We start from the raw sequence: 25,642 nt of genomic DNA, 5'->3' as shown, positions 1-25,642 counted from the left end.
CTGTGTCTCTTCAGTTTTTTGTTTTTGTTTTTGAGACAGGGTCTTGCTCTGTCACTTAGGTTGGAGTGCAGTGGCACGATCACAGTTCACTTTTTTTTTGTTTTTTTTCAGATGGAGTCTAGTTCTGTCACCGAGGCTGGAGTGAAGTGGCGTGATCTTGACTCACCACAACCTCCGTCTCCTCGGTTCAAGCAATTCTTCTGCCTCAGCCTCCCGAGTACCTGGGACTACAGGTGCGCGCCACCATGCCTGGCTAATTTTTGTATTTTTTTAGTAGAGATGAGGTTTCACCATATTGGCCAGGCTGGTCTGGAACTCCTGTCCTCAAGTGATCCACCCGCCTCGGCCTCCCAAAGTGCTGGGATTACAGGAATGAACCTCCACACCCAGCCATTTCGCCCGCCTGGGCGAAAGAGCAAGACTCCATCTCAAAACAAACAAACAAAAAAAGAATCAATTGCATTCACATTTTATCCCTAAATATTTCAGTGTGTATCTCCTAAGAAAAAGAACATTCCGCTATACAAATACAGCACAATTATCACAACATTACAATACTATTAATATACACATTCATATTCAAATTTCCCAGTTATCTCAATTATGTCCTTTTCAGCTATTTTTTTTTTCCAGGACCAATCAAGAACCATGAATTGCTTTTGGTTGCCATATCTTATTCTCCTTTTTTTCTTTTCTTGAGGCAGAGTCTCAAAAAAAGTACAGTGGCGTGATCTTGGCTCACTGCAACCTCGGCCTCCTAAGCTCCAACGATTCTCCTGCCTCAGCCTCCTGAGTAGCTGGGATTACAGGCATGCGCCACCAAGCCCAGCTAATTTTTGTATTTTTAGTAGAGACAGGGTTTCACCATGTTGGCCAGGCTGGTCTCGAACTCCTGACCTCAAGTGATTTGCCCAGCTAGGCCTCCCAAAATGCTGGGATTACAGGCTTGAGTCACTGCGCCTGGCCTAGCCTCCTTTAATATAGAACAGTTCTCAGACTACTTTATCTTTCACAATATTGACTACTTTCTCTTTTTTTTTTTGAGATAGAGTCTTGCTGTGTTACCAGGCTGGAGTGTAGTGGTGCAATCTTGGCTCACTGCAATCTCCACCCCCGGGTTCAAGCGATTCTCCTGCCTCAGCCTCCCAAGTAGCTGGGACTACAGGAGTGCACCACCACATCCAGCTAATTTTTGTATTTTCAGTAAGGATGGGGTTTCACCATGTTGGCCAGGATGGTCTTGATCTCCTGACTTCACGATCCGTCCACCTTGGCCTCCCAAAGTGCTGGGATTGCAGATGTGAGCCATTGCACTTAGCCGTTGAGTATTTTATCTTTCACTCTTCATTTTTGAAGAGTCCGGGTCAGATGTTTAGCAGAATGCCCCTAATGTGGATTTGTCTGATTATTTCCTCATGGTTAGATTCAGATTAAACCTTTTTTTCTTAACAAGATGCCACTTGCATGATGCTGTGGGTGCCTTTTCATTGCAATGCCTCCATTCCAGATGTGAGAAAGTTCTGGGCCTGTAGGCATTTCAAGCCTGGGTGTATATGGGGGAGGAGGGGATAGATGTTCGTTTATGTACCAGATCCTCAGATCCCTGGGGTGTGTTGGGGGGAAGGCTCAGGGAGCTGATGGATAAAGCCACAGCTTCAGTCCTGGCAGAGTTCACTGCCAGGGATGGCTGCTGACTGCGGGGCACTGATGGTGGGCAGCCAGGGTCGAGGTGCGAACTTCTCCTTCCTACAAGGCGCTCCAGGTGTTCAGTGGCAGCCAGTCCCTCAGTTAATGGGTCACCTGCTGCTGCGGCCACTCTCTGTTGATGCAGCTACAAGGGAAATGAAGAGGGCTGAGGGAGGTGGCCATGCCAATGCTGTTCTGTGGAGGAGAGGGACAGCAAAGGGACAGGTGTACAAAGACAGAGGAAGCCATGGCCGGGCGCAGTGGCTCACGCCTGTAATCCCAGCACTTTGGGAGGCCGAGGCAGGTGGATCACTTGAGCTCAGGAGTTCGAGACCAGCCTGGGCAACATGGTGAAACTCTGTCTCTACCAAAAATACAAAATAAATTAGCTGGATGTGGTGTCACGAGCCTGTAGTCCCAGCTACTTGGGAGGCTGAGGTGAGAGGATTGCCTGAGCCCAGGAAGAGGAGATTGCAGTGAGCTGAGATCGCACCACTGTACTTCAGCCTGGGTGACAGTGCAAGATCCCATCTCGAAAAAAGAAAATTAAAAAAAAATAACACGAAGACAGAGGGAGCCTCTGAATAAAAAACAGAATGAAAGAGTAAGGGCCAGGGCATCAGAGGGGATGCACACACCAGCAAAGGAGAGAAAAGTGGAGGGACAGAGACAGAGAGAAACCAAGAGACTCATAAATGGCAGCCCATAGAGAAAAGAAAGCACCAGCTGATATGCCTCACTCACAATTTGCAAGTCCCTTTCTGAGGTTCTCTGGCTTTGGCCTTTGTGGGACAGTCAAGAGAGTCTGTGTTTATATCGGTCAGACTCAAAGGGCACAAGTGTTTCCCCCAAGGGGCTGTGCGGGGGTCACCTGCTCAGTCTGTATTTTTCCAAACACAGAAATTCTCCTTTGTGCCCCAGAAGCCAGGCCCTGGGCCAGCAGTTTCCTGCCGGAGCTCGGCATGTCTCCTCCTTTTTCACAGGGCTGTCAGCACTGAGGAAGGCCTACTGGTAAAGAGGAGCAGGAGACAGGCAGACAGAAGGGAGGACTCGGAGAAAAGAAGCCACTAGAAATAGCCTTCCCTCTGGAGTGGGGAGGAATCCAAAAATCCCAGGAGCTGCCCAGCGGGTATGACCTTAGCTAATAATAACAGGCCAGGGTTTTCTCACGAGAAAAAGGATCAGCATAGAGGAGGGTGGAGGGAAAGAGAAGCTGCTCAGCCCCCACACTGCGAGGGGTACAGACGGTACCCGGGGGTTCTGCCAGGGCCAAACTCCTCTAAAAGCTCCTGGGGAAGGGCTTTGTTACGGGAACCCAGGGTGGACAGAGTAGACTTTTTGGCAATAATGGTATGTCTGTGCTTTTCTTTCTCAGGAAGAAAAGACAGTGAAAAGAGCATAGTCAGGAATCAAGACTCTTTTGTGGCATCACAGCTGAACCTAAGTGAAAAAGCACCTTTCTGCCCTCTGCCCTTGGCCAAAAGAACACCCTTCAGTTCCTGCTTCTTACTGAGGCGGTTGAGGAGCGTCAAGGGGCTGGACAGGACACCCCGCAAACTTTCCAGCCATTCCTGCTGCTCCTTCTCGTTGGGGCAAGTGAGGACATATCTCCGCTCTGGGGTGACAATGGTGAGTCCGGCTTTCCAGCGATTTCCTCGGATGCCCTTGGGCAGGTCTTCATAGACTTCATATCCCTGCTCCTTGTTCCCCAGAAAAACCTGGCCCTGCTCGAAGGCATCCTGAAAATGGAGGGTACAGGGTCATCAGAGGGTGCCCCCAGGGCAGAGGGGCCCTGCAGCCCTGACAGCCTCCAAGCTCTATTTTGGGAAGGGGGTATGAGGTCCCTGCTGGGATTTCTGCTGAGTGGGACCCAGAATTTGAAAGATCAAGGCCGGGCGCGGTGGCTCAAGCCTGTAATCCCAGCACTTTGGGAGGCCGAGACGGGCGGATCACGAGGTCAGGAGATCGAGACCATCCTGGCTAACATGGTGAAACCCCGTCTCTACTAAAAATACAAAAAAACTAGCCGGGCGAGGTGGCGGGCGCCTGTAGTCCCAGCTACTCGGGAGGCTGAGGCAGGAGAATGGCGTAAACCCGGGAAGCGGAGCTTGCAGTGAGCTGAGATCCGGCCACTGCACTCCAGCCTGGGCGACAGAGCGAGACTCCGTCTCAAAAAAAAAAAAAAAAAAAAAAAAAGAAAGATCAAAACCCTAAAATAAATCATACACGTCATCTGTTGAAAAGATACTGAGGGTGGGCCTGATAGTTCATGCCTATAATCCTAGCACTTTGGGAAGCCAAGGCAGAGAATTGTTTGAGGCCAGGAATATGAGACCAACCTGGGCAATATAGTGAGACCCCTTCTCTGCAAAAAAAAATTTATTAATTATTATTATGAATTGTTTTTGGAGACAGGGTCTCACTCTGTCACCCAGGCTGGAAGTGCAGTGGCACAATCATGGTTCATCCCAGCCTCAACCTCCCAGGCTCAGGCGATCCTCCCACCTCAGCCTCCCAAGCAGCTAGGACTACAGGCATGCGCCACCACACCTGGCTAATTTTAAAGATTCTTTCCTTTTCTTTTTCTTTTTTTTTTTTTGAGACGGAGTCTCGCTCTGCACCCAGGCTGGAGTGCAATGGTGTGATCTCGGCTCCCTGCACCCTCTGCTTCCAGGTTCAAGTGATTCTCCTGCCTCAGCCTCCTGAGTAACTGGGATTATAGGCACGCACCACCATGTCCGACTAATTTTTGTATTTTTAGTAGAGACGGGGTTTCACCATGTTGGTCAGGCTGGTCTTGAACTCCTGACCTCGTGATCTGCCCGCCTCGGCCTCCCAAAGTGCTGCGTTTACAGACGTGAGCCACCATGCCCGGCCTTAAGTTTCTTGTAGAGATGGGATCTCATTATATTGCGCAGGCTGGTCTCGAACTTCTGGGCTCAAGTGATCCTCCTGCCTCAGCCTCCCAAAGTACTGGGATTACAGGCAAGAGCCAGAGCACCCAGCCCTACCTTTTTTTTTTTTTTTTTAAATTAGCTGGGCATGGTGGTACATGCCTGTATTCTGAGCTACTCGGGAGGCTGAGGCAGGAAGATAACTTGGGCCCAGAAGTTCAAGGTTGCAATGAGCTGTGATTGTGCCACTGCATTCCAGCCTGGGTGACAGAGAGAGACTCTGTCTCTAAAAAAATAAATAAGTGATACCTAACATTTATGGAGCACCTATTAAAATCAGCATCAGGAATTACAATGCTTTATAGTAACTTAAATAGCCATCATGGCAACCTCTGGGGAAGGCATTCTTATTAAGCCTGTTTTTCAGAGGAGGAAACTAAGGCACAGAGAGCTAAGTACTCGGCTCAAGGCAACACTACTACAAGTAGCAGGGCTGAGACCAGAGCCCAGACAGCCAGGTTCTAGAGTCCACCACACTCCTAACCACTACACATCACGGCCTCTTGGTTAGAAGTGAGCCCTGGAGACTAGAGGAAGAAATACACCTCATTTAACTACCATGGGCAGCATTTTGGATACTCATAATGGACTTCCTGAAAGCGAGGGGAAAGAAGCTTCATGCCACAGGAGATTACTTCAGGAGCAACAAAAACAAGGGGTAGAAGTTTTCCTCTCAGGGTTTCTCTAGCTCTGGGGCTCTGGGAGATGTGTTTATCCATAGCTTTCACATAGTTTCAGACAAGCACTACCCAGTTCTGTCTGAGGAAGCCCTGGGGAGGGAGCAGGAGTGGCTCTTACCAGTGGGTTCTTGTAATAGAGCAGCCTCCGCTCATGGCAATCCAGGGCGAACCACCTTTTCTTGAAAGGTTCTCTCTGCTGCAAAAGAGGGAACCTCTTACCATGGATGACCAAGTCAGTTTCTGAGGATAGAGATCAGGGGCCAGCCCAGGCCAGACCAAGGGAGCTGGCCAGTCCCACTGGTTCTCCAGCCCAGCCTCCTCAGTCAGACATCCTAGTGCTTCTCCCTGGGGCCTGGAGAGGAGCCCTCAGGCATTGAAGGTTCTGCCCATTACTCTTCCAACCCCACCATACCCTCTACCAGCTTCACCCTGCTGCCTCCAGGTGCTGCCTTGACTTGGAAGAGGCACTTCCCTCTTTCTCAGGTGGTGGACAAAGAAGCCGGAGAAAAAGGAAGTTGGGGAAAATCAGAAGTGGCTACTGCTTGGCAAGGCTGAAAGTGCTGGCCTTGGCCAAATTGTAACCTAGGTCAGGGAGAGAAAGCCTGGCAACAAGAACCACGCGGAGGGGCTGCGCCTCTCTGAAAACAACGCTTTGACTGCTTTTTCCGCCTGCCCAAGGCTTGCTTTCACGATTGCCTAACACAGGGGTATCCAATCTTTTGCCTTCCCTGGGCCACATTGGAAGAATTGTCTTGGGCCACACATAAAATACACTAAACTAATGATAGCTGGTGAGCTTAAAACAAAAAAATCGCAAAAATATCTCATAATGTTTTAAGAAAGTTCACGAATTTGGCTGGGCGTGGTGACTCATGCCTGTAATCCCAGCACTTTGGGAGGCTGAGGTGGGCAGAGGTCGGGAGTTTGAGACCAGCCTGGCAAAACATGGTGAAATCCCGTCTCTACTAAAATTACAAAAATTAGCCAGTCATGGCGGTGGGCACCTGTAATCCCAGCTACTCAGGAGTCTGAGGCAGGAGAATCGCTTGAATCCGGGAGGTGGAGGTTGCAGTGAGCCAAGATCACACCACTGCACTCCGCCTGGGTGACAGTGCAAGACTCTGTCTCAAAAAAATGTAAAAAAGAAAGTTTACGAAGTTGTGTTGGGCCTCATTCCAAGCTGTCCTGGGCAGCATGCGGCCCGTGGGCTGTCGGTTGGACAAACTTGGCCTAACACCTTTCACTGTTCTCTTAACTGTCATCCCATAAACACATTAAACCTTTTGTGTACATTAAGCCACGTAAGTCCCCCAGGGAGTGGTAGAAGGTACCTTTGGCCCAGTCTTTTCCATGAAGCCTTGTTTGAGGTAGTTCCTGGTGAGGAATGGCACGAGCTGTGGAAGAGACAGACACTGACCCCCAACTCACACCCCAGAGCTCCAGGTTCCCGCCTGGCTCCCGACAAAGGGGAAGTTTGAAATGGGGAAGGATGTATGCTCATGGCTCATGGTACTATATTTGGAAAGTGCAATGGACATAATATTAATATTTCACAGAGCCAGTCGACAGCACCCCAGATGTTTGCAGAACTTAGTGGCACGGCCAAGTTTTGGTTTAAGGACTCCTTCAGTAACCCCAGGACATAGGCAAGGCTCTGCAGAGACCCTCTTGGTGTCAGGGAACATGTTCTGAGGGTCCACTTTGCGTCAGGCTCCGGTTGCAATTCTCAATCACCCTGCTAGGTGGGTATCACCAGCCTCATTACACATCTGAAGAAACCAGGCCACAGAGAAGGGGCTGGGGATTTTCCTAAAGTCACAGCACTGGTAGCGCAAAGAGCTGAGATTCATGCCCGATGACACTAGACTGTACTCCTACCACTACACTAGGGTGCTAAAGTATAAACATGCCAGGGCCCTCTGAGCAGGACCCTGGGAAAGGTGTGGTCATTGGTCAGAGTTCTGACACAGAGCAACAAGAAAATGACGCGAGAGGCTGGGCGCGGTGGCTCACGTCTGTAATCCCAGCACTTTGGGAGGCCCAGGCAGGTGGATCACTTGAAGCCAGGAGTTTGAGACTAGCCTGGCCAACATGGTGAAACCCCATCTCTACTATAAATACAAAAATTAGCTGGGCATGGTGGTGTGCACTTGTAATCCCAGCTACTCAGTAGGCTGAGGCAAAAGGATCCCTTGAACCCGGGAGGCAGAGGTTGCTGTGAGCTGAGATGGTGCCACTGCACTCCAGTCTGGGTGACAGAGGGAGACTCCGTCTCAAAAAAAAAAAAAAAAAAGAAAAAAAGAAAGAAAAGAAAATGATGCCAGAGTGGACAGAGAAAGTTCTGAAGCAGAAGTCGGGAGACCTGGTTCTAACTCCAGTTCTGGCCTCCACCAGCTGCATTACCTTTGTAAGACCTTCTGTCTCATGAGGCCTTATGTCTCCCCTGTGTGATAAACAACCTGGATCATGTGATCCCCAGAATCCCTTCCAGCCTGTCAGCCTATACTCAGAGATGTTTCCAGGGGTTGATGATGGCCTCCTATGCTCCCAGGCATCAACCTGGAAAGTCTAGAGCTTCAAATGACAGTCCGGGCTTCAAAGAACAGAGAGGCTCCTCCAGAGCTCCAGGGCCCAGGGCAGAGGCACAGGGGAAGTGAGGTCTGGGGAACAGCTACGGGAAGTTTAAAAGGGGGAAAGTTGTGAGCCAAAAATGAAAATATAGGTCAGATGCAGTGGCTCACACCTGTAGTCCCAGCACTTTGGGAGGCCGAGGTAGGAGGATTGCTTGAGGCCAGAAGTTCGAGACCAGCCCGGGCAACATAAGTGAGATACCATCGCTACAAAAAATAAAAAATTTTTTTAAATGTAAGAAAGAAAATATAAACTGTACTACTCTCCTCATCCTAAAATACATTCACTAGGCTTTAATTCTTCCATTTGGAGAAAACAGATGGAGTCCCGAACTGCTCAATATTCTGAATTTGAGTCAGCACAGAGCAAGCAGAGGCCTAGGGAAACCATTGGGAGAAAAAGGAAAATCACATGGCTGGAGCACTGCTTCCTATACTTCAGATGCTTGGCTCGCTGGAGTCTCACAACAGCCCTAGAAAGTAGGTACTATCACCTAGGCAAGTCACCTCACCTCTCTGGGCCTGGATCATCTGTCACCATGGCAACAATACCTACTTTCTCTGAAGTCCAAAAGACCATATGCACTTATTACAGGACCACAGACCCCACTGGGATGCCCTGGATTTCCAACATGTGGATCCTAAAGCCTGAGCCAGGCCTGGTGATTGCTCAGAACCTCACACCATACACAGACATTAAATGGGAAGAAAGGCACGGGATGGATATCGGGTACTGACAGTGGATGAGAGCGGCAGGGGAACATTGAGGATGTTGACTGAAGAGCAATTTCTTTTACACATGTCAGCAAAGATGGGCAACTTGCCCAGATTAAATAAGGCTGAGCATCTGCACTTTGTCCTCCTTCCTCATAGTCAGCAGTCAGCACCCTCCACTCCCCACCCATGGGAGCCAGCATTAACCAGTTCTGGGTGCAAACTCAGCAGACTGACTCAAGGGCTCTGACTCGGGCCTTACTGGAATTGCTCCCAGACAGCTGCCATCTCAGCATATCCTTGGGCCTGGAGGGGACCCTATTCCAAACAACTGGCTCCCTACAAACCTTGGAATTAAGGAGCATTTAGGCTTTCAAGGACGCTCTAGGCCAGGCGTGGTGGCTCACGCCTGTAATCCCAGCACTTTGGGAGGCCGAGGCGGGCGGATCATGAGGTCAGGAGATCGAGACCATCCTGGCGAACATGGTGAAACCCCGTTTCTACTAAAAATACAAAAAAATTAGCCGGGCGTGATGGTGGGTGCCTGTAGTCCCAGCTTCTAGGGAGGCTGAGGCAGGAGAATGGTAGGAACCCGGGAGGCAGCGGAGCTTGCAGTGAGCGGAGATCGTGCCACTGCACTCCAGCCTGGGCGACACAGCGAGACTCCGTCTCAAAAAAAAAAAAAAAAAAAAAAAGGAAGCTCTAATGGTTGAGATTAAGAAAATCCCAGCATTAAAATGGTTTTCCACCCCCATCACTTATAAAATCCTCTTAGAGGGGAGCCTCTTGAAGAGGACCAGAGTATAGAATCTCAGAGCCGGAAGGGACCCTGAAGATGACCTGGACTAACTGCCATCTTACCAATCTGGAAACAGAAGCTCAGAGAGGTGCCAGGATCTGCAGGGGTCACACAGAAAGTGAGCAATAGAGCACCCCTGAGAGCCCAGGCTTCCTGGCTCAAGGCAGCATCCTCTGCCCCACACCATGCGGGCCTCCCTGGCCCAGCCTGAAATAGGGAGATGAAGGCCCCAGAAGTCTGGAGACAACCAAAATGAGGTTCTCGGCTCCCCATCATGTTGGCCACGAAGGGCATACCTGCTCCTGTTGCAATTGTAATGGGGAGGATCCCAGGCTTTCCCAAGCCCAGAGCATCACAGGGCAAAGCGGGGATGTTACAAAGGGAAGCGCACCTTTGGTTATTCACCTGCCCTTCCTGGGACTGTGTATCACATCAGTGAAATGGAAATAATCACCCCTGCCCGGCTGCCATTTCACAAGACAAAACGGGCTCAAAGCACTCTGTAAGCAGTATGTTAGGGATCATTTGTACATTTTAGAGGGAGAAGGGGTCAGAAAGAGATGACCAAATGCTGAGCCCCTTGACACTCCTCTGAAGGCGAGAAACTGACCTGCTTTTGGGAGGCTGCCTTGTCATTTGTGAGGCTGTAACCCCCCAGGCTCCCCTGGAGAATGCCTTGGGTTTCCCTCTGAGCTACCCAGCCCTCAACCTCGAGGTCTTACCTGCAAACAAACCTAGTCTGGCTTCTTTGGTTTCTTTTTTTTTTTTTGAGATGGAGTCTTGCTCTGTCACCCAGGCTGGAGTGTAGTGGCGCCATCTCGGCTCACTGCAAGCTCCGCCTCCCGGTTTCATGCCATTCTCCTGCCTCAGCCTCCCAAGTAGCTGGAATTACAGGTGCCCGCCACCACATCCAGCTAATTTTTTTGTATTTTTAGTAGAGATGGGGTTTCACCATGCTAGCCAGGATGGTCTCGATCTCCTGACCTCGTGATCCGCCCGCCTCGGCCTCCCGAAGTGCTGGGATTACAGGCGTGAGCCACCATGCCCAGCCCTAGTCTGGCTTCTGAGTGTCTTCGAGGTCAACAGACAAGGAAAGAAGGAGATGGCCGAGAGGAGATTCAGAAATTGGGGTCCACATTTAGCTCACCTCAGACTCCGGGAGTTCAGGAAAAGCCAATTTTAGATACTGCAGACGGGCTGCACGCAGGGCATTGAACCAGTCCACTATCTCCTGCCGAGAGAAGTGCACAGGACACACACACAGCAGTGAGATGGGGTGGGTGGGAGGCTGCGTCTGGTGGTGGGAAGCTAGCTGGGCATTGCGTGTGGAGCGCATGTATTCAGCGCCTGCACACACCCCACAGCTTGGCTCAGGGGCATCCAGGCAGGACTGTGTCAGAGCCTCGTGGGCTAACCTGAGCAAACAGGAAGCCTCTGACAGGGATAACCCCAGAGCCCCAGAAAAGGATCGGGTGAACTGCACAGGAGTTCTGCAATGGCCTCAGACAGTGCTTTTCACTTTCTAATGCGTACAAAATCTCCTGAGGCTCTTGTTAAAATGCAGAGGCATGTGCAGTAGGTTTGGAATGGGGCCCAAGACTCTGCATTCCTAACACGCTCTCAGGTGATATGATGCTGCTAGTCAGTGGAATACACTCTAAGGAGAAAGGTTCTAGGAAATCATTGTCCTCAGATGTCAAAGATTGGCATTTGGGTGGGGAGCAGGTGTGCCTGGGGATGCTCCTCTGATGAGGATGCTTATGGCAACTTAGGCCAAAGCTGGCTTGGTCCCTTCTGCTGTCACTCTGAAAGAACATGTCCCTCAGCAGCCTGGGCCACCTTCATCTCCCACCTAGACAACCACGTACCTAGCTGGCCTTGATCAGCTGTTCTCCAATTGACCCTCTCATGGCAACCAGAGTGATTTTTTTTCTTTTTTTTTAGACGGAGTCTCACTCTGTTGCCCAGGCTGGAGTGCAGTGGCGCGATCTCGGCTCACTGTGACCTCCGCCTCCCAGATTCACGCCATTCTCCTGCCTCAGCCTCCTGAGTAGCTGGGACTACAGGCACCTGCCACCATGTCCAGCTAATTTTTGTATTTTTAGTAGAGACGGGATTTCACTGTGTTAGCCAGGATGGTCTCAATCTCCTGACCTCGTGATCCGCCTGCCTTGGCCTCCCAAAGTGCTGGGATTACAGGCGTGAGCCACCATGCCTGGCCTGCAGATTTTCTAATTACAAATCTAATCAGTCTGACTTGGAGTCCTGTCTACTACCCTCAGAAAAAAAAAAAAAAAAAGTCTTAGGTTCTTTACTATGACTGCTGTCTGAGCTCCTTCCATGCAAAACTATATGCAATTCTCCCAACACCTACTGCTCCTTCGTCTTGGGACATTCTGCTTAGCCCGCTCCATCCCACACACACCTTTTACGTAAAACATTCTACTTCTCCCACAGGTTAGTTCTGATGTTGTAATAGATAGATTTTTGGTGCTTGCTCAGCCCAAGCCCTGCTTCTGTGAGAACTACCCCACCTATCTTCACCCAACCCCAGTTGCAGCCCCATTTACTGCTGTGATCCTGCCCCTGCTTAACCACAGCAGCTGGACCAGGCCTGGACCAATACAGAGGCTGGACTGGGCTTATCAGATTCCTTCTCCCAGGAATTTGGAATTGGAAGAGACTGAAAGGCTTGTTCAAATAGTGGTAGTTTGTGATTTTGATACAATATGATGATTGAGAAAGTCATTTGAATATGGTTTCAAAGGAATGAAACCATTTCCCTTTCTCTCTCATAGGTGAAGCACACAGGCCTAGGATTCCAGGGGTCTGTGCTCTCTTGTCCTGGGGTTCACTAAGGACCCTCTGGCCAGGTGCAGTGACTCATGCCTGTAATCCCAGCAGTCTGGGAGGCTGAGGCGGGTGGATCACCTGAGGTCAGGAGTTTGAGACCAGCCTGACCAACATGGTGAAACCCCATCTCTACTAAAAATACAAAATTAGCCAGGTATGGTGGTGCATGCCTGTAATCCCAGCTACTCGAGAGGCTGAGGCTGGAGAATTGCTTGAACCTGGGAGGCAGAGGTTGCAGCGAGCTGAGATTGTGCCACTGCACTCCAGTCTGGGCAACAGAGCAAGACTCCTTCTCCAAAAAAAAAAAAAAAAAAAAAAAGAACCTTCTTAGGTGTCAGGCACTAAGGGAATGGGGCCAGCCCAGAAAAGGCATGCCTAGGCCTTCACGTTGGAAGGTCTCTTCAGTCACAATCTGGTGATCCTGGTGCCAAGTCCAACCTGCATACCTGTTTGTTTGGCTCCTGAAGTTTTGTTTGTTTCAATCCTCCATGCAGGTTTTCCTGTTTGCCACAGCCCCCTCCCCACCCCTTATGCCCGTCCACTTAGTTTTTAAATCACCCCCTGACTCCTGCAGGCAGGAATCTGGAGTCCTCATTTATGCCCATCTAACAGACAGGCTGGGGCATCCAGCACAAGAGAAGAACGGCCAGACCCAGGTTGTCAGAGGCACCATACTGGGCAGATAGGAGGGAGCTGGGTATCCTAAGTGCCAGAGACCTTGGGTGCCTCCGTAAAAGTCCTTGTGGCAGTGGTTGGCATGGAGAGGGGGCTAGGGGGGCCGTGGTGCTACGGCCCCTTGGGAAGGTCTAGTCCCTGCATCTGGTTCCTGCCTCCTGCTGCCAAGGGTCCTCCCTACAGCAGAGGCACATGGCGGGTAAAGTGGGTGCAGGGCTCGGGAACCATTGGCTGTGGCCCCGAGCAAGTTACTAACATGTCCATGACTCAGTAACGGGGGCTTATTTTGAGGATTAAGAAATGATGGACAGCAATCACCAAAAGCAGTGCCCAGGGGAGTTAATACATGGTCACAAAATGTCAGCACCCACCTTCATCCACCCCCACTTAGCATCTCTGTCCCCTGCCTAGTCCTGAGACCCTGCTCAGGACCTGACCCAGCTTATTCTCTTATATTGGTCTGCTTATCTCTGACTGGGCTGATTTCCTGGACTATTAAATAGTGCTTCTCAGTGGCTCACCCCTGTAATTCCAGCACTTTGGGAGGCCGAGGTGGGCAGATCACTTGAGGTCAGGAATTCAAGACCAGCCCGGCCAACATGGTGAAACCCTGTGTCTACTAAAAATACAAAAAAAAAAAAAAAAAAAAAATAGCTGAGTGTGATCTCAGCTACTTGGGAGGCTGAGGCAGGAGGATCGCTTGAACCCTGAAGGTGGAGGTTGCAGTGAGCCGAAATTGCGCCACTGCACTCCAACCTGGGCAACAGAGCGAGTTCTGTCTCCAAAGGAAAAAAAATAGTGCTTCTCAAACTTAAATGTGCACAAGACTCACCTGGGATCCTGTTAAAATGCAGTTTCTTTTTCTTTTTTCTTTTTTTTTTTTTTTGAGGCGGAGTCTTGCTCTGTCACCCAGGCTGGAGTGCGGTGGCGCGATCTCAGCTCACTGCAAGCTCCATCTCCTGGGTTCATTGCCATTCTCCTGCCTCAGCCTCCCGAGTAGCTGGGACTACAGGCGCCCGTCCCCACGCCCAGCTAATTTTTTTGTATTTTTAGTAGAGACGGGGTTTCACCGTGTTAGCCAGGATGGTCTCGATCTCCTGACCTCATGATCCGCCCACCTCGGCCTCCCAAAGTGCTGGGATTACAGCCCCCTCCCCACCAGTTGAGGCTGGTCTCAAACTCCTGGGTTCAAGTGATCCACCTGCCTTGGCCTCTCAAAGTTCTGGGATTATAGGCAAAAGCTACCATGCTCAGCCTTGAGACTATTTTTAACAAGCTCCTGGGTGATGCCAATGCTGTTGGACCAGGACCACATGTTGAGAAGCAGCGTCCTGGGGCGCACTGCCGCCTGACTGTCTATCAGTTCCTCTCCCGTATTCAAAACCTCTGGCCTGCCTTTCCGGCGGTGACGACCGACCCACATGAGAACATGCCTCTCGCAAAGGATCTCCTTCATCCCTCCCCAGAAGAGGAGAGGAGGAAACACAAGAAGAAACGCCTGGTGCAGAGCCCCAATTCCTACTTCATGGATGTGAAATGCCCAGGATGCTATAAAATCACCACGGTCTTTAGCCATGCACAAACGGTAGTTTTGTGTGTTGGCGGCTCCACTGTCCTCTGCCAGCCTACAGGAGGAAAAGCAAGGCTTACAGAAGGATGTTCCTTTAGGAGAAAGCAGCACTAAAGGCACTCTGAATCAAGATGAGTGGGAAACCATCTCAATAAACACATTTTGGATAAAAGACAAATAAATAAATAAAATAACCTCTGGCCCTACCTGGCTTTGCATTCCTGGGTATAGTCACTTCTGTAACTGGACTTTCATTGGTGGCTGTGCACTGTTCAGATACAGCCATGGTACTTGCCAGGTTCCTCTCCCTGATCTCACCCTGCCCTCCTCATATCTTTGTCTCAGACGGGGAAGTGATGATAGATTAAGGCAAATGGTAGCAGAAAATCTCTAGAGGCAGCTGAGCACAGCACCAGTGAGCAGGGGAGGTGGTGAGCTGCACCTGCCAAGTCCTGGGGTGCGAGCTGGAGGTGGAGGTGGCAACTCCAGTCGTCTCACCTTCCCACTTTCATGATACACAAACAGGTTCCTGATGTGGCCATCTCTCCTGTAGGTGATCTGCAGCCCGTGGGGGTGCCCTATCTTCTCTGTCTGGAAGGTGGCATTCAAGTCCTTAATGCTGATGACAGCTTTGGGGTTTTTACCCTGAAAGAGAGAGAGAGAAAGAAAGATGCTGACAGTCCACAGGGGGACTTTTGGTCAACTTTCACCAAGGCCTTCATGCAAACAAACATCAATTTGTAAATATAAGGGTTTTAAATGTTCTTGCTCTCATATCAAAATTCACAGATACTGGCCGGATGCGGTGGCTCACGCCTGTAATCCCAGTACTTTGGGAGACCAAGGCGGGTGGATCACGAGGTCAGGAGTTCGAGACCAGCCTGGCCAACTTGGTAAAACCCTGTCTCTGCTAAAAATACAGAAATTAGCTAGGCATGGTGGCAGGCGCCTGCAATCCCAGTGACTCGGGAGACTGAGGCAAGAGAGTGGTTTGAACCTGGGAGGCGGAGGTTGCAGTGAGCTGAGATTGTGCCACTGCACTCTAGCCACCACACCTGGCTAATTTTTGTATTTTTAAGTAGAGACGGGTTTTCGCTATGTTGGCCAGACTGCTCATGAACTCCTGACCTCAGGTGATCCACCCGCCTTGGCCTACCAAAGTGCTGGAATCATAGGTATGAGCCACTGCGCCTAGTCTATCGTTCTCTTCTTTGTGTCCCTGGGTACTCAACGTTTAGCTTCCGTTTATAAGTTAGAACATTTGGTTTTCTGTCCCTTTGTTAGTTACTTAAGATAATATTCTCCAGATCAATCCATGTTGCTGCAAAGAACATGATCTCATTCTTTTCTTTGTTTTTATCTTTGTTTTGTTTCGCTTTTGTTGCCCAGGCTGGAGTGCAGTGGGATGATCTTGGCTCACTGCAACCTCTGTCTCCCAGGTTCAAGGGATTCTCCTGCCTCAGCCTCCCAAGTAGCTGGGATTACAGACACGTGCCACCACATCCAGCTAATTTTTTGTATTTTTAGTAGAAACGGGGTTTCACTATGTTAGCCAGGCTGGTCTCAAACTCCTGATCTCAGGTGATCTGCCCGCCTCAGCCTCCCAAAGTGCTGGGATTACCGGCGTGAGCCATCACCCCTAACCAATCTCGTTCTTTTTATTTATTTTTGAGATAGAGTCTCGCTCTGTTGCCCGGGTTGAAGTGCAAAGGCGTGATCTCGGCTCATTGCAATCTCCACCTCCCAGATTCTAACCATTCTCCTGCCTCAGCCTCCTGAGTAGCTGGGATTATAGGCGTGCGCCACCACATCTGGCTAATTTTTGTATTTTTAATAGAGATGGGGTTTGACCATGTTGGTCAGGCTGGTCTCGAACTCCTGACCTTGTGATCTACCTGCCTCGTCTCCCAAATGCTGGGATTACAGGCATGACCCACCGTGCCCGGCCAATCTCCTTCTTTTTTATGGCTGTGTAGTATTCTATGTACCACATTTCCATTATCCAGTCCACCACTGATGGGCACCTAGGCTGATTCCATGTTTTTGTTATTGTAAATAGTGCTGCGATGAGCATATGTGTACATGTGTCTTTATAGTAGAATTATCTCTTTTTTCTTTTCTTTCTTTTTTTTTTTGAGACGGAGTTTTACTGTTGTTGCCCAGGCTGGAGTACAATGGAGCGATCTTGGCTCACTGCAACCTCCACCTCCCGGGTTCAAGCGATTCTCCTGCCTCAGCCTCCCAAGTCACTGAGATTACAGAGATGTGCCACCATGCCTGGCTAATTTTGTATTTTTAGTAGAGATAGGGTTTCTCCATGTTGGTCAGGCTGATCTCGAACTCCTGACCTCAGGTGATCCACTGGCCTCTGCCTCCCAAATTGCTAGGATTACAGGCGTGAGCCACCGCATCTGGCCTATAGTAGAATTATTTCTGTTGCTTTGGGTATATACCCAGTAATGGGATTGCTGGGTCAAATGTTCTGTTTTAAGTTCTTTGAGAAGTCTCCAAACTGCTTTCCACAGTGGCTGAACTAATTTACATCCCTGCCACAAGTGTGTAAACATTTCCTTTTCTCTACAACCTCACCAGTATCTGTTACTTTTTTACTTTTTGATAATAGTCATTCTGACTGGTATAAATGGTATCTCAGTGTGGTTTTGACTTACATTTCTCTGATTAGTGATGTTGAACATTTTTTCATTTGCTTGTTGGCCACGTGTATGTCTTCTTGGAAGAAGTGTCTGTACACATCTTTTGCCCATTTTAATGAGGTTGTTTTTTGCTTTCAACATTATATTTTTGAGGTCTACCCGTGCTGTGATACAGCAGTCTAGTTTTCTCTTATAAATGACTATACCAAAAGTTATCAATCTATCTTCTGTTAATAGATACATTGAGATTGTTCCTGATTTTTTGCTATCATAAGTAATGTTGCAGTCAGTTTGTGCCCTGGTACACATATGTGAGTGTATCTGTGGGTCACAGTGTATGCTTAGAAATGGAATTGCTGCCGGGCGCGGTGGCTCAAGCCTGTAATCCCAGCACTTTGGGAGGCCGAGGCGGGTGGATCACGAGGTCAGGAGATCGAGACTATCCTGGCTAACATGGTGAAACCTCGTCTCTACTAAAAATACAAAAAAAAAAAACTAGCCGGGCGTGGTGGTGGGCGCCTGTAGTCTCAGCTACTTGGGAGGCTGAGGCGGGAGAATGGCGTGAACCCGGGAGGCGGAGCTTGCAGTGAGCCGAGATCACGCCACTGCACTCCAGCCTGGGAGACACAGCGAGACTCCGTCTCAAAAAAAAAAAAAAAAAAAAAAGAAAAGAAATGGAATTGCTAGATTACAGTTATATACATCTTCACTTACTAGAGACTGACAAATTATTCTGCTGAATGGCTCAACAGTGATTGTACCAATATTTGCTTCCATCAATGAAATAGAATAATTCCCCTTTCCCCATACACTCACCAACACTTGACACTACCAGATTACAAAATTTTTGCCAATATGATAGGTATGGAATTGTATCTCATTATTAATTTTCACTTAATCAACATTTATTGAGGTGTAGTTTAGAAACAATAAACTGTATTCATATTAAGAATATAGTTTGGGCTGGGCGCGGTGGCTCAAGCCTGTAATCCCAGCACTTTTGGAGGCCGAGACGGGTGGATCACGAGGTCAGGAGATCGAGACCATCCTGGCTAACACGGTGAAACCCCGTCTCTACGAAAAAATACGAAAAACTAGCCGGGCGAGGTGGCGGGCGCCTGTAGTCCCAGCTACTCGGGAGGCTGAGGCAAGAGAATGGCGTGAACCCGGGAGGCGGAGCTTGCAGTGAGCTGAGATCCGGCCACTGCACTCCAGCCTGGGTGACAGAGCGAGACTCTGTCTCAAAAAAAAAAAAAAAAAAAAAAAAAAAAAAAAATATATATATATATATATATATATATATAGTTTGAATCCCAGCACTTTGGGAGGCTGAGGTGGGTGGATCACGAGGTCAGGAGATTGAGACCATCCTGGCTAACACAGTGAAACCCCATCTCTACTAAAAATACAAAAAATTAGCTGGGCATGGTGGCGGGCACCTGTAGTCCCATCCACTCGGGAGGCTGGGGCAGGAGAACGGCGTGAACCCAGGAGGTGGAGCTTGCAGTGAGCCGAGATCATGCCACTGTACTCCAGCCTGGGTGACAGAGCAAGACTCCATCTCAAAAAAGAAAAAAAAGAAAGAGTATAGTTTGAGCCAGGCACAGTGGCTCACACCTGTTATCCCAGCACTTTGGGAGTCTGAGGTGAGTGAATCATGAGGTTAAGAGATTGAGACCATCCTGGCCAACAGGGTGAAACTCTGTCTCTACTAAAAATACAAAAATTCGCTGGGCGTGGTGGCACATGCCTGTAGTCCCAGCTACTAGTGAGGCTGAGGAAGGAGAATCCTTGAACCCGGAAGGCAGAGGTTGCAGTGAGCCAAGATCGTTCCACTGCACTCTAGCCTGGTGACAGAGCAAGACTCCGTCTTGGGGAAAAAAAATACATATATAGAGAGAGAGAGTTTGATTTTTGACAAATGTATATACCCATGTATCCACCACAACAATCAAGATATAAAACATAATTAATCATCCTAAATATCACCCCAAAATAGTTCACTCATCCCCCTTCACAGAATCTCTACCCCATTCCAACACCAGATAACCACTTACTTGTCTTCTATCAGTATAGTTTTGCCTGTTCTAAAATTTCATATAAATGAGATCATATAATACTCTTAAACAAGGGGACTTAGAAAAGTTCATGGAAAACACATAGTATGAAAACACTATGCATGAATTTCAAATTGTTTTGCACCAAAATAAACTCATACTAACTTGTTATAACATGTCTGAATGGGATTTCGTTTGCGGCACTAAGAAGCGTAAGACATCAACTTGAAAACAGTCCCTTTCAGAGCAATGTGAATTCTGCTAAAATTGAAGCGAGAAGAAACATCAACATTTATGGTGAAGCTTGGATGTAAGAATGGTGAAATCACTGATGCTTTCAGAAAAGTTTATGGGGACAAATCCCCAAAGAAATTAGCAGTTTACAAATGGATAACTTGTTAAGGAGGGACAAGATGATGTGGAAGATGGCGCCTGCAGCAGCAGACCATCTACATCAATTTGCAAGGAAAAAAATCATATTGTTCATGCCCTAATTGCAGCAGCAGACCATCTACATCAATTTGCAAGGAAAAAAATCATCTTGTTCATGCCCTAATTGAAGAGAAGCAAAAATTAACAGCACAAACAATAGCTAACACCACAGATACCTCAATTGGTGCAGCTCACACAAATCTGACTGAAAAATTAAAGTTGGACAATCTTTCCACTCAATGGGTGCCAATGCCATCGCACCCAGATCAGTTGCAGACAAGAGCAGAGTTTTCAATGGAAATTTTAAACAAGTGAGATCAAGATCCTGAGGCATTTCTTTGAAGAATTATAACAGGAGATGAAAAATGGCTTTACCAGTATGATCCTGAAGACAAAGCACAATCAAAGCAATGGTTACTGAGAGGTGGAAGTGGTCCTGTCATAGCAAAAGCAGACCAGTCAAGAACAAAGGCCATGGCAACAGTTTTCTGGGGGATGCTCAAGGCATTTTGCTTGTTGACTTTCTAGAGGGCCAAAGAACAATAACATCTGCTCATTATGAGAGTGTTTTGAGAAAGTTAGCCAAAGCTTCAGCAGAAAAACATCTGAGAAAGCTTCACCAGAGAGTCCTTCTCCCCCACGACAATGCTTCAGCTACATTTCTCTCATCAAACCAGGGCAATTTTGTGAGAGCTTCAATGGGAAGTCATTATGCATCCATCTTACCGTCCAAATTCAGCTTCTTCTAACTTTTTTTCGTTTTCTAGTCTTAAAAAATCTGTAAAGGCGGCCACGTGTGGTGGCTCATGCCTATAATCCCAGCACTCTGGGAGACCAAGGTGGGTGAATCACTTGAGGTCAGGAGTTCAAGTCCAGCCTGGCCAACGTGGTGAAACCCCATCTCTACTAAAAATACAAAAATTAGCCCAGCGTGGTGGTGGATGCCTGTAATCCCAGCTGCTGGGGAGGCTGAGGCAGGACAATCACTTGAACCTGGGAGGCAAAGGTTGCAGTAAGCCAAGATCGTGCCACTGTACTCCAGCCTGGGTGACGAAGTGAGACCCCATCTCAAAAAAAAAAAAAAAAAAATCTGTAAAGGGTACCCACCTTTCTTCAGTTTTTTTTTTTTTTTTTTTTTTTTTTTTTTTTTTTTTGAGACAGAGTCTTGCTCTGTCGCCCAGGCTGGGGTGCAGTGGCCGGATCTCAGCTCACTGCAAGCTCCGCCTCCCGGGTTTAGACCATTCTCCTGCCTCAGCCTCCCGAGTAGCTGGGACTATAGGCGCCCGCCACCTCGCCCGGCTAGTTTTTTGTATTTTTTAGTAGAGACGGGGTTTCACCGTGTTAGCCAGGATGGTCTCGATCTCCTGACCTCGTGATCTGCCCGTCTCGGCCTCCCAAAGTGCTGGGATTACAGGCTTGAGCCACCGCGCCCGGCCCTTTCTTCAGTTAATAGTGTAAAAAAAAAAGGCCAGGCGTGGTGGCTCATGTCTGTTATCCTAGCACTTCGGGAGGCTAAGGCTGGTAGATTAGATTGCTTGAGTTCAGGAGTTCAAGACTAACCTGGGCAACATGACGAAACCCTGTCTCTGCCAAAAAATACAAAAATTAGCCAGGCATGGTGGTGTGTGCCTGAAATCCCAGCTACTCAGGAGGCTGAGGTGGAAGGATCGCTTGAGCCTGGGAGGTTGAGGCTGCAGTGAGCTAGAATTGTACCACTGCACTCCAGCCTTGGTGAAAGAGCAAGACCCTGTCTCAAACAACGGCAGAAAAAACAAAATGTAAAAAAGACTGCATTGTCATGGTTAAATTTCCAGGACCCTCAATTGCTTGGGGATGGACTAAATGGCTGGTGTCATCACTTATAAAAGTGTCTTGACCTTGATGGAGCTTATGTTAAGAAATAAAGTTTAGGCCGGGCGCGGTGGCTCACGCCTGTAATCCCAGCACTTTGGGAGGCCGAGACGGGCGGATCACGAGGTCAGGAGATCGAGACCATCCTGGCTAACACGGTGAAACCCCGTCTCTACTAAAAAATACAAAAAACTAGCCAGGTGAGGTGGCGGGCGCCTATAATCCCAGCTACTCGGGAGGCTGAGGCAGGAGAATGGCGTGAACCCGGGAGGCGGAGCTTGCAGTGAGCTGAGATCCGGCCACTGCACTCCAGCCTGGGCGACAGAGCGAGACTCCGTCTCAAAAAAAAAAAAAAAAAAAAAAAAAAAAAAAAAGAAAGTTTATATATTTATTTATTTATTTTTATTATTATTTTTATTTATTTATTTATTTTGAGACGGAGTCTTGCTCTGTCACCCAGGCTGAGTGCAGTGGTGCGATCTCTGCTCACTGCAAGCTCCGCCTCCCGGGTTCATGCCATTCTCCTGCCTCAGCCTCCAGAGTACCTGGCTAATTTTTTTGTATTTTTAGTAGAGACGGGGTTTCATCATGTTAGCCAAGATGGTCTCGATCTCCTGACCTTGTGATCTGCCCACCTCGACCTCCCAAAGTGCTGGGATTACAGGTGTGAGCCACCGCGCCCGGCCAATTTTTTTTTTTTTTTTTTTAGATGGAATCTTGCTCTTTCACCCAGGCTGGAGTGCAGTGGCGCAATCTTAGCTCACCGCAACCTCCAGCCTCCCAGGTTCAAGCAATTCTTGTGCCTCAGCTTCTCCAGTAGCTGGGATTACAGACATGCACCACCACACCCAGCAAAGCTTTGTATTTTTAATAGAGATGGGGTTTCACCATGTTGGCCAGGCTGCTCATGAACTCTGGACCTCAATTGATCCAACTGACTCGGTCTCTCAAAGTGCTGGGATTACAGGCGTGAGCCACCAAGCCCGGCCTCCAAAGACTTTTTTAAGCGCTTTGTATAGAGCTTCAGGCATTTTTTTTTTTTTTGAGTTTCACTCTCTTTATACTTCATTTCCTTTTTTGTATTACCCAAAAGTTTTACCTTAAAATTAGTTACCTTTATGATTTTAAAATATCCACTCTGGGAAGTAAATAAATAAGAACACAGGGAGCCTATCCTATTTTTGGACTATTCTGGACTGAACTCGTGTAGGACTGAAAACCAGATCAACTTTTTTCAACCAGTGATGAGGCCCTGTCCGAGAGGCCAGCTCACAGCAGCTGCTGGGGTTTGGTGACCTTTCCTAACTGCAGTAGCGCTTTCTCTTCCTGCCTTTTGTACCATTTCAGCAAAAATGTTGAAAAAGCCACATTCTTCAGTGCTTTACATTGAAGACTGAGAAAAAATTCTTCCTCTAACTTGGAAGGTAAAGATTCTTCATCCCTTAACATTTTTCACTTGGTCCTAGACTGTGGCCACATTGGACAGATTTTTTTTTTATTATTTGTGCAAATTTATGGGGTACATGTGAAATTTTGCTACATGTATATAATGTGTAGTGATCAAGTCAGGATATTTAGGGTGTTGGTCACCTGAGTATTTTTGTTAAGTATAGTTATCCCACTCTGGCATCAAATACTAAATTTATTCCTTCCACCTTACAATATGTTTGTACCCTTTAACCCACTTCTCTTCATCCTCCCTTCTCCTCCCCATAAACAGACCTTTTAGCATTACTCTGGTCTGCCTAGAAAAGCAACAGGGGAAATACATAATAATTCTACATATAGGAAATAGAGTAAGGTGAAGGCTAAAGTGCTCAGAGCTTATCCTTCACTTACTTTGTTGGCCACAATTTCACATTCTCTTTGCTGAAAACTTCTTATCTTTCTGTCCTTTAAATACTGGAATGCCCCAGGGCTCAATGGGCTAGATGGTCTCCAAAGATGGCGTTCACCAAGTCTTTCCCTCCCAGTGTGTACATGACACTCTATCCATGAAGAGCTTGAATCTATTTCCCCTCCCCCTGAATCAGGGCTTGTTGCATGACTTGCTTTGACCAATAGAATGCAGCTCCTGGTTAGCCTTCCAGAGGTCTGGTAGCATTTACTTTTGTTTAGGGAAGTCAGCAGCCAAACCACAAGAAAGCTTGAGCTAGACTCCTGAATGAGGAAGAGAAAGCAACCATATAGAGCACACCAAGGCACCAGACATTAGTGAAAGCTTTGGATCTCTGGCCAGCTAAGGGCAGCAGAGTAGCCCAGCTGATGCCACATGGAGTACACTAGAACAGCCGAGGCCTGCTCAAATTCCTGACCCATAGGATTGTGAGAAATAGTAAATTGATATTTTAAGCCATTAAGTTTTAGGATGGTTTGTTACTCAGCAACAAATAACCAAAATACTCAGTCCTTGAACACCTTTTTCCTGCTTAGGTGATCCTAGCCAGTCCCATTACTAAACCAGTCTACATGCTGACGACTCCAGTTCCAAGCTCTCTCCAAGCCTCCAAATCATACATCCAACTTCTGTCACTTGGATTTAGAATTCAGGAAACATACATCCAACTTCTTTCCCCATGTCTCTACTGGATGACTAATAGGCATCTCAAAATAAAAAGGACTTTTGAGCATCTCCTTAGGGGTCTAAGTCTTTGCCACCTTAGTAAATAGCAAATCTATTCCTGTAGTTTTGTAGAGCAAAAATCTGGGAATCATCCTTGATTCCTCTTACTCTCACACCCCACATCCAATCCTTCAATAAATTCTATTGCCTCTACTTCCAAAATATATCCAGAATCTGACCACTTCTAACCATCCTGGTCAGATCCACCACTCTTCTTCATGTTGGGTTATTGCAACAGCTTCCTGACTAATTTCTCTGCCTCCACTCTGGCCTCCTTCCTTCCTACTCACCCTAGCAGCAGCCAGCGTGCTGCTTTTAAAAAGCTTAAGTCAGGCTGGGTGCAGTGGCTCATGCCTGTAATCCTAGCATTTTGGGAGGCTGAGGCAGGCAGATCACATGAGGTCAGGAGTTCTAAATCAGCCTGGTAAACATGGTGAAACTCTGTCTCTACTAAAAATACAAAAATTAGCCAGGTGTGGTGGTGCACGCCTGTAGTCCCAGCTACTGGGGAGGTTGAGGCAGGAGAATCGCTTGAACCCAGGAGGCGGAGGTCACAGTGAGCAGAGATCACACCATTGCACTCCAATCTGAGCGACAGAGTGAAATCCCATCTCAAAAAATAAATAAATAGGCCGGGCGCGGTGGCTCACGCCTGTAATCCCAGCACTTTGGGAGGGTAAGGCGGGTGGATCACGAGGTCAAGAATTCAAGACCAGCCTGGCCAAGATGGTGGAACCCTGTGTACTAAAAATACAAAAACTAGCTTGGCATAGTGGCAGGCGCCTGTAATCCCAGCTACTCGAGAGGCTGAGGCAAAGAATTGCTTGAACCCGGGAGGCACAGGTTGCAGTGAGCCGAGATCGCGCCACTGCACTCTGCACTAGGCAACAAAGCAAGACTCCATCTCAAATCAATCAGTCAATCAAAAGCTTAAGTCAAATAATATCACTTCTCAGCTCAAAATCCTCCAATTGTTTCCCATCTCACTCAGTAAAATCCAAAAGCCCAAATTTTTGCAAATCATACATGTGTAAGTGACTTGTATCTAGAATATATGAAGAACTATTACAATTTAATAATAAAGAGGCAAATAACCTAATTAAAATATGGGGAAAGGATCTGTGTTGGCTAGGACGGTCTCAATCTCTTGACCTCGTGATCCGCCCACTTCGGCCTCCAAAAGTGCTGGAATTACAGGCGTGAGCCACCATGCCCGACCAATATGGGGAAAGGATCTGAATAGACATTTCTACAAATAAGATATACAAATGGCCAATAAGCACATTAAAAAGATGCTCAACATCATTTGCCATGTGGGAAACACCAATCAAAACCACAGTGAGATACGACTTCATACCAACGAAGATGGCTATAATAAAAAAAAACAGATAGGGGCCTGGTGCAGCAGCTCACATCTATAATCCTAGTACTTTGGGAGGCTGAGGCGGAGGATTGCTTGAAGCC

The 25,642-nt window shown here is 48.0% G+C and overlaps 3 protein-coding genes across 4 annotated transcripts in view; 2 read left to right on the top strand and 1 right to left on the bottom strand.

The window, feature by feature from the left end:
* Window positions 1–25,642, top strand: part of COPRS (coordinator of PRMT5 and differentiation stimulator) — a 415,601-nt gene that overhangs the window by 36,429 nt on the left and 353,530 nt on the right. The window lies entirely within an intron of this gene.
* The window catches only part of ADAP2 (ArfGAP with dual PH domains 2), a 39,094-nt gene continuing 14,900 nt past the window's right edge, over window positions 1,449–25,642 (bottom strand). The window contains exons 6-11 of one of the 2 annotated variants that reach the window (XM_050763829.1): window positions 15,060–15,206; window positions 10,611–10,694; window positions 6,652–6,714; window positions 5,439–5,516; window positions 3,197–3,425; window positions 1,449–1,831 (exon numbers count right to left, since the gene is read on the bottom strand). In XM_050763829.1, coding sequence (XP_050619786.1) covers window positions 1,797–1,831; window positions 3,197–3,425; window positions 5,439–5,516; window positions 6,652–6,714; window positions 10,611–10,694; window positions 15,060–15,206 — 636 coding nt within the window. In that variant the 3' untranslated portion in view covers window positions 1,449–1,796. The remainder of the gene's footprint in view (window positions 1,832–3,196; window positions 3,426–5,438; window positions 5,517–6,651; window positions 6,715–10,610; window positions 10,695–15,059; window positions 15,207–25,642) is intronic. The other variant, XM_050763830.1, reaches the window with a different exon arrangement.
* LOC126939011 (40S ribosomal protein S27-like) lies at window positions 14,382–14,733 on the top strand. The gene has a single exon (XM_050763850.1). The coding sequence runs from the start codon at window positions 14,421–14,423 to the stop codon at window positions 14,673–14,675; it is 255 nt and encodes an 84-aa protein (XP_050619807.1). The 5' UTR covers window positions 14,382–14,420; the 3' UTR covers window positions 14,676–14,733.

The sequence above is a fragment of the Macaca thibetana genome, chromosome 16, assembly GCF_024542745.1.
Source record: "Macaca thibetana thibetana isolate TM-01 chromosome 16, ASM2454274v1, whole genome shotgun sequence".
Classification (NCBI taxonomy): domain Eukaryota; kingdom Metazoa; phylum Chordata; class Mammalia; order Primates; family Cercopithecidae; genus Macaca; species Macaca thibetana.
This window is presented reverse-complemented; position numbering and strand designations above follow the sequence as displayed.

Bases quoted from the DNA above. Each gene is read 5' to 3' on its own strand.
- LOC126939011 (XM_050763850.1), top strand. From the start codon at position 14,421: ATGCCTCTCGCAAAGGATCTCCTTCATCCCTCCCCAGAAGAGGAGAGG.